This window comes from Magnolia sinica, chromosome 11, assembly GCF_029962835.1.
Source record: "Magnolia sinica isolate HGM2019 chromosome 11, MsV1, whole genome shotgun sequence".
In the NCBI taxonomy this organism is placed as follows: domain Eukaryota; kingdom Viridiplantae; phylum Streptophyta; class Magnoliopsida; order Magnoliales; family Magnoliaceae; genus Magnolia; species Magnolia sinica.
This window is the reverse complement of record NC_080583.1, coordinates 62,291,375-62,309,139: the sequence shown is the minus strand read 5'-3', so window position 1 is coordinate 62,309,139 and position 17,765 is coordinate 62,291,375. Positions and strand designations below refer to the sequence as shown.

General features: G+C 39.2%; 1 protein-coding gene across 2 annotated transcripts in view; it reads left to right on the top strand.

The window, feature by feature from the left end:
- Nucleotides 1–14,933, top strand: part of LOC131219226 (DNA topoisomerase 1 beta-like) — a 31,758-nt gene extending 16,825 nt beyond the window's left edge. For both annotated transcript variants that reach the window (XM_058214265.1, XM_058214267.1), the window contains 13 exons: nucleotides 1,253–1,333; nucleotides 2,570–2,629; nucleotides 2,785–2,879; nucleotides 2,988–3,144; nucleotides 3,275–3,400; nucleotides 12,041–12,121; nucleotides 12,227–12,317; nucleotides 12,409–12,542; nucleotides 12,750–12,818; nucleotides 12,931–13,020; nucleotides 13,726–13,829; nucleotides 14,246–14,414; nucleotides 14,543–14,933. In XM_058214265.1, coding sequence (XP_058070248.1) covers nucleotides 1,253–1,333; nucleotides 2,570–2,629; nucleotides 2,785–2,879; nucleotides 2,988–3,144; nucleotides 3,275–3,400; nucleotides 12,041–12,121; nucleotides 12,227–12,317; nucleotides 12,409–12,542; nucleotides 12,750–12,818; nucleotides 12,931–13,020; nucleotides 13,726–13,829; nucleotides 14,246–14,414; nucleotides 14,543–14,611 — 1,326 coding nt within the window. In that variant the 3' untranslated portion in view covers nucleotides 14,612–14,933. The remainder of the gene's footprint in view (nucleotides 1–1,252; nucleotides 1,334–2,569; nucleotides 2,630–2,784; nucleotides 2,880–2,987; nucleotides 3,145–3,274; nucleotides 3,401–12,040; nucleotides 12,122–12,226; nucleotides 12,318–12,408; nucleotides 12,543–12,749; nucleotides 12,819–12,930; nucleotides 13,021–13,725; nucleotides 13,830–14,245; nucleotides 14,415–14,542) is intronic.
- The last annotated feature ends 2,832 nt before the right edge of the window (nucleotides 14,934–17,765 follow it).

The following is a 17,765-nucleotide window of genomic DNA, read 5'->3' as shown; positions in this document are numbered from 1 at the left end:
GGTCAGATTTCTAACCGTTGGCAATTATGCGATCGCATATGTTGTATGTGATCGCATACATCACATATCATGGCACGTGGCATATGCGATCGCATATGCCACTGTCGCATATGCGATTTGTGCACATGTGTGCCCATATGCGATCGCGTATGCGAATGTGCAATTGCACATGACATTGGCGATACACGACACCTGTAATTTACATGGCCTAAAATATTTGTGATACAAGAGACACTTGGAATTTGCACAGTAAAAAATATTGGCGATGCATTGGCGAAATCAATGCATTGTTTATACTTAGCGATACATCACCGATACGTGGAATTTCTGAGACTACCAATGTTATTGGTATCATTACCAGTGTTATAGGTATCACCGACTTGGAGGTACAAATAATATTGGGGATACTCCGAACAATGCATGTATGATAACTGCGCCTGGACTATCTTAAATAAACATAGATGTTTTTGTGTTACCTGGCTCTTTGTAGATCTAGATGCTGGCAAGCACTATAGATTTTATTTCACTCATAACTAGGGGTGGCAATGGGCTGGGTGATCGGGCCGTATCCCACTAAGAGATGCACCATGTTGCAAACAAGTGTGAGATCATGGTAGTGGTGCACGTAAGTGTGAGATCCAGTTTGTCCATCTTAATGGTCCTGCCATGTTGATGCCTTGGCTTGGAAGTTAGGCCTGCCTGCTTAAAAGGTGGCATGGTGTTAGAAACAAATGTTCATATTAGAGAAACTTGGTCAACCATCCGCTTGTTTTCTAATATGCGGCCATCTAATTAATGAATTGCTTCATCTTGGCAGCGCATCTACACTATGAGTCCCACCTGAGGTATGGCTAGGACCCTCCATCCATATGGGAGCCACCTTTTTACTCTATTTCCTTACCAGGATGGCTCTGGACTGGTCCAGGCCTCTTTAGCCCAACTAGGGCCAAGGGCTTAGGGGACCATGGCCATATGGATCTTAACCTGTTATCTGTTTTTCCCTCTTCGTTATGCTCTTATCTATTCCTGTTTACCTTTCAAATTGCATTTTGTGAATACTTTTGTTTAGAATCACTCATACTTGCCATTCTGGATTGTATGTTACTTGCAAGAAAAGAAAGTTCTTTTTTTTTTTTTGTTTTATATTGACAATTATTTGTTATTTATTCATCCCTTCTCATGTCCAGCGAGATGGATAAAATTATCTTAGTAGGTGCTTGAAAATTTGACACAATGATCATGAACTATATAGGAGAAAAAGGCTTTGAAAGAAGAAAAATTGAAGCAAGAAGATAAGTACATGTGGGCTGTTGTTGACGGCGTCAAAGAGAAGGTTAATTCTAACTGGGACTTCATTCTCTAGTTTCATGACATTGATGGCTTTTGCTTTGTCATGTTTGATCTTGTATTGTAGTTTTTGGATTATTATGTTTTATAATTTTGACATTGATGTTTCATAAAAAGAAGAAGACATTGATGTTGAAATAACTCTTATTTCTTTTATGTTACTTGTGATGCTCCTAGATAATTGTTAGTCTAAGTGATTGTCCTTATCCATACCAATGGAGTGTGATTGACATTCCATAGGTGAGAACAGTAAGAGCTGTAAAATGAATCTATATTCAAAGAAAAGCTGAAAAGGAGATGTGAATGTGATTACATTTGAATCCCATTTCCACATCCCCTCATTCATTAAGGAGACTTGTATGTAGTGGCATGCAACTCCCCCCACCCCCTTCATTGATAAAGCAAACCTTCAAGAAATTCATGACAAGAGGACAACCACTTTGTTCCCTTTCCTCCAGTCTGCTGGAAGCGGAAGGTTATAGAAGGCCTTGTAGACAACCACTTGGTAGTTGGTTCCCATTTCTCCATTCTGCTGGAAGCAGAAAGTTATAGAAGGCCTTGTAGACATTCTTAGGGAATTTTTACTGAAATTGGATTCAGATTTAGATGAAGGATGCTTTGTTAATGAAAGTTGTGTACAGTATTTGCAACTGCAACATTCTGCTTTCAGTCCTTATAACCAACTGGCACATAAGGCACATATTTGGGAGCTGAAAGACTCCTGTGTTGAAGATGATTGTACATGAGAAAGCATAGAACGGTGGAATAAAAATGGCCAACACCATAGGGAGACTCTTTATACCTGATACACAGGGCTCTAGCCCATTACCCTGCTCAAACAGCAGTGGAGCAGACAGACTATTGAAACTCCTCACTAGCTGACTCTCCAGGAATATTGTCTTCTTAAAACTCTCTAATTTTAATTCGAAATGCTTCAAAAACGTCTTGTTTGATTGATATTCATATAGTAGTTTACCATTATCTCTCTGTGTGTGTGTGCGCGCGTGTGCGTGTGTGTGTGGACACAGACAGACACACACCGTTTTGTGCTCAATCTTGATTATGCTTGTTATTGAGGTCGTAATTAAAGGTATACATGATATCTAGTTTATTGCAATTGATGAACTGATGTAAATTTTTTTTAATTTTTAATTTCTTGTTCAATGTGATATAATATTTGTTCATTTTTCTCAGATCTTTTGCTCTGATCTCTCTATTTTAGGTTGGAAACTTTAGAGTTGAACCACCTGGACTCTTTCGTGGCCGTGGGGAGCATCCCAAGGTTCTTTTGTGACTTCATTGTCTAGAATGTTTTATTTAGAACAATTAATTGTTGCATTATGAGAATTGCTTTTCCATGACTTCTAGCCTTTCTTTTCACTTTCTGTGTTTTATTTTGGATTTTCTGTTGATTATCATGGACTTCCATGGTACCAGATGGGGAAACTGAAAAGACGAATCCGCCCAAGTGATATTACAATAAACATTGGAAAGGGTGCTTCAATTCCAGAATGTCCAATCCCTGGTGAAAGGTTCTGTAACTTCTTTTCCTTTAAAAGCATGCCAACAATTTACACAAGATGGCTAGATAATCTATTGGGGTTGTTGACTGTTACAATAACTTCGTGGTCCTTTTGCAGGTGGAAAGAAATAAAGCACGACAATACTGTCACATGGTTGGCATTTTGGAATGATCCAATCAATTCAAAAGAAAGCAAGTATGTTTTTCTTGCAGCTAGCAGTTCCCTTAAAGGGCAAAGCGACAAGGAGAAATATGAGAAGGCAAGGATGTTGAAGGTAATTTTCTATGATACATCATAAGTTGTCTGTGTGAAGATTTTGTGTTTGGCCTGTGCATTTCAATTTCTGCCACATACTGGAAAATTTGCCACGCATTAATACCTTTATCCTACAATTTTGGTTGCAGAATTACATTGATGACATTAGATCAACATACACAAAGGATTTTGGGAGTAAAGACATCAGCAAGCGGCAAATAGCAGTTGCTACCTACCTTATTGATAAGCTAGCTCTTAGGGCAGGCAATGAAAAGGTAACTTCCAATGGCTTTACTTACACTGATTATAAAATTCATTCTCTTCTTTAATGTTTTTTTTTTTTGGTTTCAGAGAATAGTCACAGGCAAGCATGATTTTGGACGAGAGATTGTTATCATTGAAAATTTTCTGTCTGCATCTGAGTTGTGCGATTTTCCTTTCAAAATAAAAAATAAAAAATCTGAGTTGTGATATTTCTTTGTATCAGTTAATCAAGGCCAGAATATAGAATCTATATGTTGATTGTATGATTTTTAGCCTTTTCTAGTAGCAGCAGGTGCAGACTACAGGATGGCCAAAAAGTTAGCTGCTCATTACCACTTACCAAGAGGGCTTGTCCAGCGACATATCCAGTAGTTTCCATTCTAGCACTCCATATATATTCCACCTTATTTCCCCCAATCATGTTAGGCCTTTCCCTTTGGAGCCCATATTTGGACCCTTAATTCTTTTCTTGGTGTTTGGCTTTAGATGTTCTTTTCTTGGGGCTTGGGTGGGTCATGATTCTGAGCACATGGTATGATGACACATTCAACAGGACATTTACCACTCTTCCTGGGCATATACCTATGCCTATGCCATTTCCTTACTGTGTGGCTAGTACAGAAGCTTTCGTGCTTTTGCAAGCATTTGTCTTATACTATCATTTTTTTTTTCTAAAAATGATGTCTGATGAATTTTTGTTGACTGTTGCTATCTATGAGGCTGCTCATCACCTTTATCAATGTCAATATATTTCTCTTTCTATTTGCTTCTCCGATGATCAGTCTTTGCTTGTTATTTTGGTGCTTTACCTTTGATTGATACCTTCAAACTTTTCTGATGAAGAAAAACAAACAGGTTTATCCATCGAGCCTTGAAAGTCAAAAGAGAAGTCTTTTGCAGCCACAGGCTGCCGATGCTGCATTGATCCCATGCATGTCCATCCATTGCAATGGCATACTTAATGTTACATTTTTGCATTAAATAAGTACATAAATATTATCATATTTCAGCAATCACTCAAACAAGGGGAAACACAAGGTTACATTTCAAAAAAAAAAAAAAAAAGAAAAAAAGAAGAAGAAGAAGAAGAAGAAGAAGAAAGTAAAAAAAGGGAAACACAAGGTTGTGACCGTACCAGTGCTAGTTCATTGGATCCCATCAGAACTCTGCAGTTAAGCTTGCTTGGGCGAGATTTCTTGGAAGTCCTGCTGTTGCAGCTCTTCCTTTAAACCAGGTTATGGCCTTTTGTTGGGTGGGGGGACTTGATCAAGTGCTTATTATTGACACCTCATTCTGCTTTTTGTGCTTGAGGGGAAGCAGCATGGGGTGTGTGCAACAGGTCATCACGTGGAGCAACAGGATCAGCATGACGAGGGGGAAAAAAGGTTCAGAGAAGTCCCAGGGTGTGCAACAAAATTGAAAATATGTTGAGGATATCAGTCAGCAGAATCAGGAATTGGTGGGCCAAAATTCAGCAGTCACAGTCAGGATTCAGCCACCAGTACGGGCTGTCACACCATTGTTGGATCACAGGGAATTTAGATCAGTTTCAGATGCTTCTCTGTGGTCTGAGCCTATACATGGAATGGGGCAAGCTGGAGTGGATGCTAGAATGGCAATGGAACTTAGAGAGTTCAGTTCCAAACTAAATGAAAATCTGTGGTGATTGCCAAACAGGCAGCACTCAGAAACGCAATTGCGGGTAGGATTGATGACATATATTCTGATTCTGGGAAGGAGGAGGAAGATGAAGAAGTGGGATCTGAGAAAGTGGTCAGCAAGAGATCCAGGAGTTATTTTATGGTCATTTTGCCAAAGTGTAGCATGAAGTGAGGAGGTTGATGAACTCTAGATATTGTCAAATGGTCAGGGCGATCATATGGAATGTTAGGTGTGTGAAAATGCTCTCATGATTCGTCATATGAAGCATGATGAAGAGAAACAAGGTGTGCTTATTTAGCCATCTTGGGCTTATGATCAAGGTTGGTTAAAAGCTGGGATTTCCAAACTTTTGCTCTAACTGTGAGCGTGTGGAAAGGTTTCGGTGTTTGCTTCAGATTTGATTTAAGTGAATGTGTTGAAGATCTTGGAGCAAATTATCAATAAAAATAGATGATTTGAGGGGGTATCCGTAAAAGCGTTAATTTCGATAGTGGTTATGCAAACTGTACCAAAATGGAAATATGGAATATATGGGATCAATAATTCAGACTGCCAGGTTTGTGAATGGCTTTTGGATACCGTGGGGACTTTAATGTCATAATGAGAATTGAGGGGTCAGATCCCCCTGTCTACATACCGTAAATGAATTCCATTACTCCATTCCAGGGGTGGGATTAATGGAGGTCAGATATGGGGACAAATTCATGTGATGCAACAATCAGGAAGGAAATGGAAGAATCTGGGCTAGGCAAGATAGAGTGCCATGCAAATCCGAATGGTTAATGTAGTTCCCAAATGTCATGGTGAATCACCTTCTGAAAGCACTTTTGATTACCCCCCATTCTCTTTGTACTAAACAGTGAATCGGATAAGGTTCTGAAGCCATTCAAATTTTAAAGAATGTTGATGAAGCATGATGGTTTCTTGGATTTTTGTTATGGGAAATTTGTCAAGGCATGCGTTGGGGCCAACAGTTGTGGCTATATACTGAACACTCAAAAGGCCCTAAGAGGCCCTCAAAACTTGGAATAAGGTTTGGAAATATCTGCCAAAAATTTATAGAGGCAAAGGAAAAGGCACTTCAAGCAGAAATTGAAATGATTAAAAAGAACAATCCAGTTGTGGTAGAGGAAGCAAACATCAATCTTGCTAATGGCAACTGTTGGAAGAAATATTTTAGCAATAGATGGTGAGGAATAAGTGGCTAATGGAAGGTGATAGGAATTCAAAGTTCTTCCATGCATCTCTGTTTTGAAGAGAAGAAAATACTCATCCATAGGGAGTATTAGACTTTCTTCTAGGCTCATTGTCGGAAGATCAAGCAGAAATTGCTCAAGAAGCCATAAATCATTTTGGTTAGTTGTTTCTCTTCGGTCTGGTGCTCATCTATAGATGGCATTAAGGATTGTATCACATGTTTAATCTCAGAAGAGGATAATGTCATGCTTTTGGCTTCTCTGAGCAGGAAGTGAAGATCTTCGTATTTAGCATTATGGTTGATTGCGTACCAATGTTTTAAATAGTGGTAGTGTGTTGCGTAGCGTTCTACCCTTTGTGGCAATACTTCTATTCTATTTTTTAATTTAAAAATAGAAAAAGTATGATAAATAGTAAAAAAAAGAGCAAAAAATAGAAAAATGCCTAACAAATGATTCTCTCTCTCTCTCTCTCTCTATATATATATATATATATTCATTTTTTCAAGTATAAGCATGTTCAAACAAGTTATTAATTATCAGTTATCAGCAGCTAATCTACATATATAAGTCAAGAGTATTAAGTACAACACATATGTCATCTATACGAAGAGGGGTTTTTGAAAACCCTCTTTCAAAACATTTTCTTTTTAGTTTTAAAGGTTTTTTAGTGTGTGAGTTTTGCACCAACTTTAACAAAGGATTACCACCATTTTAAGGGAAAGTAAACATAAAAAGGTTTGGTTTAAACTTTACTTTTAAGGTTTTGTATTTTTATTGTTATTTATTATATTTATGATGTGAGTTTTACACAAATTTTAAAAAACAAAACTTAAAAAAATAAAATAAATTGTAGCATACGCTACAAATGCTACACGCTACATAGTTGTAGTGTACGCTACGACCCTTGTACTGTACATTATAGGGGACTTACACTATTTAACTATGCTACGTAGCACTACGGCAACACTATGTAGCGTACGCTACTACTACGCGACGAACGCTATTTGAAACATTGCCGCGTACTAGGTCTGGATGGGTTCTTGATATGTTTCTTTATAGAGTGTTGGAAAATCATTGAAGATAATGTGCATGTGCCCTTGATTAGGTTTTGGCATGCCCAGTGCCCCATACTATTTCTAGCTCTTTTATGAGCTTGATTCCTTAGGTTGAAACTCCTTGCTCTTTTGTGAAATTTTGGCTAATTAGCCTTTGCAACTGACTATACAAGTATTCTCCATGATAATTGCATGTAGGTTAAAGCATTATTCTTCCAAGAATCATATCAGAAAAAAGCATCATTTATTGGACAGAAATATATTGGAAAATATTTTTCTCGACCATGTGAGTTGGTTGGGCAAGTGGATTTCAAAGCTAAGGGAGTTATGTTATCATCAAGTTAGATATGGAAAAGGCATATGATATGATAGAATGTAATGGGACTTTATTTCAAATGTACTGTTGAAGTTTGGGTTTGTGAAGGATTGGGTTGGAGAAATGTTGGTCAAACTATTGATACTCAATCATTGTGAATAATCGAGTATTTGGGTACTTTAATCTTCTAGGGGTCTTCGGCAAGGAAACCCGTCCTCCCTGAGAATTTCCGTAATCACAGAGGAAGCATTGCACTGCTGGTTGGTTGATAGGTAGGAGGGTTTTGATTGTTGATAATCTGCGAAAAAGAGTTGTGATTCTTCCTAATATTTGCTTATGCTGTATGGGGGATGAGGAAACAGTGGATCATCTCTTCATCCATTGCTGCTTCATTGGTTTGATTTGGAGGGACGTATTATCTCATTTCAAAGTGGTGTGGGCATTCCCGAGGTGAGCTGGTGAGTTATTGAAAGCATGGCATGATTTGTGCTTGGGAAAAGAAAGGACAATCCTTTGGAGAATCTCCTTGCTTGCTATTTGGTGGGTGGTGAGGGAAGAAAGGAATGCGAGATGCTTTAGAGGGGTTAGTAAGGCAGTGGAGGGTGTGTCCCAAGGGGCTAAAATGTTCATTACTGAATGGGTCTCCATCATTGATAAGATCAAGTGATGTTATCTTCTTTTTTTGGGGATTTAGCTGGGTCGCCACCTCAGCGGTTCAGCGCTGTCTTTTTTGTTTTCCTTTTTCCTTAATAAAATCCTAGTATCTTTCCAAAAATAAAAAATAAAAAATCGTTGCACTGCTGGTTGAAGAAAACGTTTGTACACAGTGCATGCCATTGTTACCATCTCCATTGGGGGTATCCCACTGTCTCCCATCTTCTGTTTGCAGATGACACTATCATCTGCACCAAAATCGATGCTTCAGGTTAATCATGTTCTTGTTAGAAACTGTAAGGCTTTTGAGCAGCAAGTCAATAGCAGCAAAAGCAGTTCTATCTTCAAAAGCATCTATGGTCAGAATGAAAGTGGTTGAAGAGGTAACAAGATTAAAGAGAAGCTCCCTCACGATGACTCATCTTGGTGTTCCATTAACTAAAGCTGAAGCCTTTAGCTCTTTTCCAACTGTTACTGCAGAAATCAGCAACAGGGAGGCGGGTTTGAAATAAAATATGTTGTTCATGAGTGGGATTAATATTTGCAAACTTCTTCCGAGGAGAGCAAGAAGGAAACAGAAAATACATTGGCTGTGTTGGGAGAAAATTTGTATTCCAAAGTTTGGAGGGATGGGAGTAAGAAGATTGGCAGATAATATGAAAAGCCTCAGGGTGAAGATATGCTGAGCGATGATAAACCCCTGTGATTTATGGGGTAGATTCATTCGGGTATACATGGCCAGGAGAGCTGAACCAGTAATCAATGTGGCAGAAGATATACAATATTAGAGATAGATGAGGAGGTTAAGGACTATGTTAACCTAGATGACATAATGAAAACACACCAAAAGACTTAAGATTTGATAGCTTAAAATGAAAAAAAAAAAAAAAAACACAGTGTATGGGACTTACGCTGCACACTACATTATGCCATACACTACATATCAAGTAGTGTACACTACACAGTAGTTAAGCTGTTTACCTGCACTAAGCTATAGCTACTCTACACTACATGGCGTAAGCTACATTATGAGCTATTCAAAACACTGGTGAAGATATGATGCCCAAAATCTGCTGGTGATGCAAATTATTTTGTTCGCGCAGACTTGGATTCAGGAAATTGGAGGAATGATGAAATGTGGAAAGGAATGCCCTTACTAGAAAAATTAATGTTCAAGGTGCTGTGGTTCAAGCTAAATCCAATTTCAACAAGAAAGCCCATTATAACAAAATGGAGGAAGCTGGACAAAGGTTAGATCAAGATAAATGTGGATGGGTCGTGGCAGGGAAATTTGGGGCAAGGGGGCATGGTGGTGGATGCCACAGAAACCATTGTGGCAAACTCATTTTTGTTTTCTATCACCATTATGAGCTGGTCTCTTACATCACAATGGAAGTAAGAGTGATTGTGGATAACTTCGCTTTTGTGTTGAATTGGGGCTGAGGTTTGTGTTAATAGAAAGCGATTCAAAAAGTATTGCTGACGGGCTTAACTCAGGCTGGCATCTCCCTTGTTCAGTCTATGGGAAATAGAGTCGGGATTATATTGTCGCCGAGTTAAGCTGGGTCATGCATATAGGGAAAGCAGCAAGCTGGCAGACGCTCGAGCTAAAAGGGCCACCTTGATATGTCAAATGGGCTTTTCTCATGTACGAGGAGCTGCCGAAAGAAATTAGAGGAAAGCTCATGATTGACAAAATTGTCATAGATAATCTACTTGATGAATGATTTGATGATACTCCTATGGTTCATCTATTCATGTTTTTCTGTGTGCATGGATCTTCCTGAGGGGTAAGGTTTGGTCTGCCTAACTAGGTGTAAATTTCATATATTCATGTTTTTCCGTGTGCATGGATCTTCCTGAGGGGTAAGTTTCATAACTTATTTATTTATACACCATAGTGGTACCGGCCACCTTTGCAAGAAAAAGGTAGCGGGTCATCTCTTCGTTCAGTGACAGTTTCATAGTTTTGTTTAGGGTCTATTGTTCTGCGTGGAGCTATAGTGGGACTCTTGGAAGCTTGTAGGTATGGTGTCCTGGCAGATCCTGTGGATATGCATGCTTAGGGGCTGTCCTTATGTTTTTGTGGAAGGAATGGATTTGTCTGTTTAGGAACAATGGCGCAGGCATATCAAAGGTGGTAGAAAAGATAAGGGAGGATATCGGGCATGCTGTGGGCTGCAAAAGAATGCTCCTTGTTAGGCATGGTGATCTTAAGAATTATCCAATTGAGGCCCATTGTGAGTTGGATTATTTGGGACGATTGTGGAATTGTCACGAGGGCTTTCTCTGGCCCAAGTTTCGTGCTGAGATGTGAATGAGGTAGTGTTCACAACCATTTGGACTGATTTTAAGAACTGCGCTGTATGGTTGTGATATGTGACTTGGTGAATGTGGTAAAGCGTGCACACTCCGAGGGGTTTTTTTCTTTGGAGGCTTTCTGACTGGCTGGGGGATATCCAGTTATCTGCACAGCTATGTGGAGTTCTCTCACGTGCGTGGGGGAATACGGAGGTGGATGTATTCGCTAGAGAGGTGGTGTTTAGACAGTCTTCAGCAAGGTGTTCTGTAACGGTAATGGTGGCCGTTACGGCCACCACTGTTACCTTTACGATACGGGTCGTAACGGCCGTTATGGTCTCTTTTTTTATTGAAAAAAAAAAAAAAATAATCCCAAAAACATGTATCTGCCCTGTAATGTTGATTAAAAAGTTTGGAAAGCCTGTATATTCCTCATAACAAACAATTACGGGGTTATTATGGCCTTTATAGGAGACATAATGTGCCGTTAACGGCAATTATGGGTCATTTTTTTCCATAACGGCTATTATGGCTGTTATGACCCTGTAACGTGAAACAGTTGCCACCGTTACCTTTACGTAACGGCCTTTACGGCACACCATGGTCTTTAGTAGAAAATATTATGCCTTTGTCGTACTCACATGCACAAACACATGAAGGGATAACCAAGAAAAGCAACCCCATGCCTCGAATTACCATCCTTGGCCAATGGCAAGGAAACCAAGTCCAAAAGTTTTAACTGCCATTTCAAGCCTCTATTGCTTCCATTGTGTGAAAACCTTAACGAAAAGTTTGAATGCTGAGAATAATTCGTTGGCAGTTGCATTTTTTGCTGTATAATTGTTGTCCAAGTAATTTGAGTTTTGTATTGTTATGCATTTTATCATGCTTAATTTATGTTACATATTGTAGTCTATGGCCTTTTGGGGATATGAGGCACTTTGATTATCTTGCCTTCATATTCTGTTTGCTCAAACGTGTTACTCCTATATTATGCCTCTTGTGGCCATTACTTAATGTTGCGTTTGGTTGAATTGAGAACATTCAGTTCAATCCAGAGGAAAAACAAATCATGAGGATGCTTCCTAACATTCAAATAAGTATCCCTCAAATTGCAGTTAACCATCTTTACAAGTCAAATCTCAGATTGCACCTTGGAGCGTACTTACCATATATGCATGTTAAGGAAGATGTTTAAAATTTGGTCATTTTCATGTAACTGAACTAACTAGTACAATTCATACAAGTAGTGTGTCCAAACATAGCGCCTTATGCATGCTCTCTATTTATCTTCCTTTTAATTTTAGCACAAGTTGAAGTTAAGGCATGCAAGTGTTGTTTCTTAGTTCTGTCACCTGAACACGACAGTCATTCATTTGATAGAAGTTAAGTGCTTGTATGTACATAGAATGTGTTTGATGAGTTACCTCCACGTGCTCTTCACAATTAGTTATTCTTTCACAGGATGATGATGAGGCTGATACAGTTGGTTGCTGCACTCTTAAAGTCGAAAATGTCACACTACTTCCTCCAAATAAGTTACAGGTAACTGGGTTCTTTTTTATAATTCTTCTCTGGGTGAATGCTAGCAATTTATTTCCTTTGGTCGAAAATCATGTCATCCTTTTTTTTCCCCCCCTTGATATCCAGTTCGACTTCCTTGGTAAAGATTCCATCAGATATTTCAACACAGTTGAAGTGGAACTTCCCGTGTATAAAGCTATTTCACAGTTTCAAACTGGTGATCACATGGCCTTCTTTATATCTTTGTTGTCTTTGTTTGTTATCTCATCCAAAATGCTGGACTGATGCATTTCTTTTTCATTTAACAGGAAAAAAGGATGGTGATGATCTTTTTGACAAGCTGGATACGAGCAAACTCAATGCTCATCTGAAGGAACTGATGCCTGGCCTCACAGCCAAAGTCTTCCGTACATACAATGCTTCTATCACCTTGGATGACATGGTAAAATGGGGTGGGAATATGCCCCGAGCGAGAATATCTGAAATTAGTTCATTAGGGAGGCCTTTCAATTCGTTAAATGTGGAAATATTTGGTTCCGAATAAGCCCATAGTTGCATGGGATTCCCTCCTTTTACCTCTCTGCCTGCTAATAATACCATGCATTGTAGATGTTTTCAGCCCTCTAAATTTAATTGTGCCATTTGACAGTTGAACAAAGAAACAAAAGATGGCAATGTTGCAGAGAAGATTGCTGTGTATCAGCATGCAAACAAAGAGGTAGCCATGGGTGTTGTCTCAGCTGTTAAATGTTGCTCTTTCTGGTCACTAGTCCAGTATCCGTTCTGGATGTGATATATGTTCTCTGCTGTTGGGTTCATTTTCACTGCAGGTTGCAATCATATGCAATCATCAACGTAGTGTCTCTAAGTCCCACACTGCACAAATGTCAAGATTGAGTGAGAAGATGGCGGAGCTGAAGGTAAGTGGCCCTTTCCATCACTGGTTATAGCATTAATGTTCTTATGTAGTGTTTGGATAGTTACAATAAGGCTTAGATGATGATAAAAGTAATGATTGAATGTATATCTGAATCTGGATGCATGGGGTTTCCATAGTGTGTTCTCTTTGCGTTTCGCTTTGGGGCAACATGGTAAACGAAACCCATATGAACTTGGCTAGCTTCTGTTGTTTTTCCACCCCTAATTACAAGTGAAACAAAGAAGGGAGAGTCCTTTTTGGTTGCTCTAAACTATGATTTCACAGCAGTGCATTATGTGTTGCTGCTGTTGCCTTTGATCAAAGCATTAATATTCTGCAAATTAGTGTTGGGATAGTTGTGGTAAGGCTTAGATGATGATGATGATGTATAGCTGAATCTAGAGGATGGGGTTTCTGCAGTGTACTTTGTACGTATGGTTTTGGGACAGCATGGTAAATGGAACCCATCTGAAGATGGCTAGCATTTCCCTGCTTTTCTGCCCCTGATCAGAATTCATAAGAGCAATAAAGAGCGGAGAGTCCCATTTTGCTCTAAACCATGATTTCACAGAAGTACATTGTGCCGCGGCCCTCCCCTCTGAGAACTGTCAACATCCAAACATTCCCAGATTATAGCAAGGAAGAAAGGTCCGTATTTGTTAGATTTTTTCTGTTTGTACTGAAGGATCATTTTCATGGTGTGTAGAGTGTGCTAGAGGAACTGAAAGTGGATTTGAGTCGGGCAAAGAAAGGGAAGCCCCCACTGAGAGATGCAGATGGGAAGACAAAGAAGAACTTGTCACCAGAAGCGTAATATAACTCATGCCACTCTGAGCTTTTGAGTTGTTTTGCCTGATCTGTTCTAGCTCCCTGGATTAGGATTTCGGTCCGGATTTCCCACCACACACCAATATTACACAGGCACACAAGATCTGGGCTGTTCATGACTATGCATTCCTCAGTGGCCTGCAAATCAGACTTGTATAGCCATCAGGTTATTCCCTGTTTATGTTGAATGTGGACTGTTCAATCTTTTCTTGAATGTCCATTCCTTTTGTACATTTGAGCCCACCTGCCCAAGCGGGGACTGGTCTGGTTTTGGTCCATGGCAGATAGGTGGTGGATGGACTAGGGAGAGGACATAAAATCCTACTCTTGGGAGTAGCGGTAGCATTTATCTTGTTGTCCTGGGGCAGTGCCAGCTTTATTAATTCATTGATCTACAGGATAGAGAAGAAGATTGCTCAGACCAATGTGAAGATAGAGAAGATGGAACTTGATATGAAGATCAAAGAGGACCTGAAGACCGTAGCATTGGGCACATCAAAAATCAACTATCTTGACCCTAGGATATCAGTCGCATGGTGCAAGCGCCATGAAGTTCCCATTGAGAAGGTGAACATTTACTCCCTCCTTTTTAGTACTGTTTGAACAACAATAGGTAGCAATGCTACTGCAGCGCAATGCACAAAAAACATGGTCTGATATTATTTCCCTTTGCTGAATCTTTCGGTCCTTGTCAGATTTTCAACAAGTCCCTTCTTGCAAAGTTTGCTTGGGCAATGGATGTCGAACCCACATTCAGATTCTGATTCAGTTTTTGGGCTGTCCAGAAGGTCGACCGAGTCAGGCAAGCTGCAGCATCTCACGGCTTCATTCCATTTTTATTTCTTTTCTTATCTTTCCAAGCGGGGGAAAAAAATTTGATGTTGTATGTGCTTCTAATCCCATGGGTTCTGTTACTCCCACTTGTGTATTTGAAGGCGGTAACAAAGCCTCGGCATATGAGTCAGTCTTGAAACTTTTTTAATATATATGAACTACAACTTCTAAGACGCTGAAATTGTTTGAGCACAAGGCAATCTTTGTTTGTTTTACACACGGTTATCTAGTTACATCTCTTTTGCCGGCAAATCTTCCTTTGATGATTGTCTAATTATATTCATCTTATGGTAGCTCTCGGATCCCACTTCTCCAATTTTATCAATGGATAGGATTGTAATGAATACACGCCAATACCATTTCGATGCTATTTAGCAGTTCTCTGGTGAAAGGGAACGGAAAAAACGGATAATTTCATACATTGATTGGGGTGTGTACGTGTTGTTTTCCACCATCAAAGTGTACCACAACAAACATTAGTAGGGAGATGCTAGAACAGTTTACAGAAGGTTTTTTTTTTTTTTTTTTTTTAAATGTTTGTTGACCTTAAACAGAGGTTTTGATGACATGGTTAGAGAGAGTGGAAGGAAAGCATGTAGGAAACTTGAATCCCTGTTTCTTTCAAATATGCCAGAGGGGATTACACTGCTGATAGTCTGCAGTCTGTACCAGGCTATTGGTATCGTGACAACTGATTAGCGGACCGAAAGGGTTAAATTCAGGATGAGGATGGAAGGGCGTTGCTTTGTTGAGGTTTGGGAGACTGCAGCAAGTAGAAACGGCCGACTGGTACATGGTGGGAATTTGGGGGAAGGAGATGAAAGTAAAGAAAGGAAGGTTAGGTCTGGAAAATCCAAGAAAGAAGTTTTGAGTCAATCAGAGAAAAGTCGGGGAAAAGGGACAAATGGAATGATTTACTCAACTAAAGCCAAATGACTCTCAAGTGGAGAAGGTTTGGTGGAAGGAAAGGTAATCAAAGTTGCTTTGGGTTGAAAAGGCAATTGGAAAAAAAAAAGAGTAGGTTAAGGTGGTTCAGAGGTGTGTAGAAAATATTTCAAAGAAGCTTGCAAGGGAATTCATTGGCTTTTCGGAGATGGGGCCCAATCATGAATATAATATTTGAATTCGTAAGTCAGGGAGTTATTTGATACTCTGGCAGAGTGCAAAGAGTATACGCATGATTTGCAGGCACTTTGTTCATTATATCAAATTCGACCCACTAAATTGTGGAGACACTGATGCTAAGGTCCCATTTGGCATTGATTCTAGCTAACGGCAAAGTCTATTCTCCCAAATAAAAAATTTAAAAAATAAATCTCTGTAAGTGTTTATTTAGAGTTGCTTATGCGAAATTGGTTCCTAACAAACATGTTTGTCAAAGGTCAAGAAGGTTGGGTGGGTCACACAAGTGATTGGTTGCCCAAAACTTAAGCTTATACAACAGCTAGAGTATGGAGGTATAACAACTGAGCCAACCACCAATCACCATGCCGCCTGTTTGACATCCACTCCTTACATCTGATGTGCCCCTACATGTTCGCTGTACCAAAAAATAAAAAAGAAAAAAGAAAAGAAAAGAAAAGAAAAGAAAAGAAAAAGACTGATCCAAAACTTAGGTGGGCCACACCATGGGAATAATGTAAAGTCACTCCTAACATCTCGAAGTTCACGCGGCATGGCTGGTATGAACTTTGGATTAGGCTGATTTTTGGAGTTCCCTTTCATCCCAGTGCGACACTCATGATGAATGGGTTGGATGGAATGTACCTTCACAGTGGCCCTACACTGTTGTTCGTTGGTGTGGCCCATCACATTGCATGTGTGGCATACTGTTAAATAAAATAAAATTGCTTAAATGATGGTTTCCGTTTAGATGTATCATGAGCAAAATTTTAAATTTGTTTGATTATTTGGTTATTAAAAAATATATGAATAAAAGATTAGTTGGCATTTATTGGACGGTTTAAAATGAAAAATATCTAGTGGTCCTATATCAACAAATAAGTGTCTATGAATCAGAGATTAAAGAATAATTAACTAATCTGATTTCCCATAATTTAGACAGTTTACTCTTGAGTAATGCTTGCGTGTCAAGCATCTTCTTAGGTCAAAGGATGTGAGCTCTTGCGATAAAAAGCGTTGTGGGGCCCACTGTGATGAATGTATGACATTCATTCTGTCTATCAGTTAAGTAAGCTCATATTAACACATGAGCCCAAAAATCAGGCAAATCTTAAACTCAAGTGGGGCACACAACAGAAAACAGTGGGGATAGGCATGCACCATTGAAACCTTCTTGGGACCATCAAAATTAGGATTAGGATGATATTTGTGTTTTTCCTTCATACCTGTTGGATTCACCTTGTGGTTGGATTGCATGCTGAATAAACATCTAGTTGGGCCTAAGAAGTAAGTAGCTGTGGGCATCCCCTTTCCCAGTTTTTCTTGTGCTGTGTTTCACTTATTTATTTTTGGGCTAATGTCCAAGCATTAGATGGCACAACCGATGGATGGAGTGGATGTCTCACAAACATCACACTGGGCCATAGAGCTTTTTTGTTGCACATGCTCCTTGAAAAATTGTTTTAGGAAATTCACATCCGATTGAAATGGAGAAGGAATCTCCATTTTGGGAATGGAGAAAGTATCGAAGATTGAGTTGACAACACGTGTCAGAGATACTGGCTCATTCATTAGGAAAGGTACATTGTGAACAAGCTGTAGAACATAATGTTTGTATGTTGATTAGGCAAATCAAACTTGCAAAATACAGAGGGCTGTAAGAAAGTAGTTCAACAATATAGATTCAACGTTTGCGGCCCTGGCTCACTTGATAAAAATGCCCTCCAAAACCTCGAGAAATAACAAATTTTTATCATAAGTGGTTTTTATTATATCTGATTGAGATTCCTAAACAAACACATTTGATTTAGTAGTAGTGTTTTTGGAAATTAGAATGGCCCAAAAATGATTAAAATACCGATGCCAAATAGCCTCAAGTCGTACTCCAAATCAATGGTATTATTTGGTGTGTTGTCGTTGGCCAACCTAATGACCCGAGCTGCCTGATTTGCATATCAAATG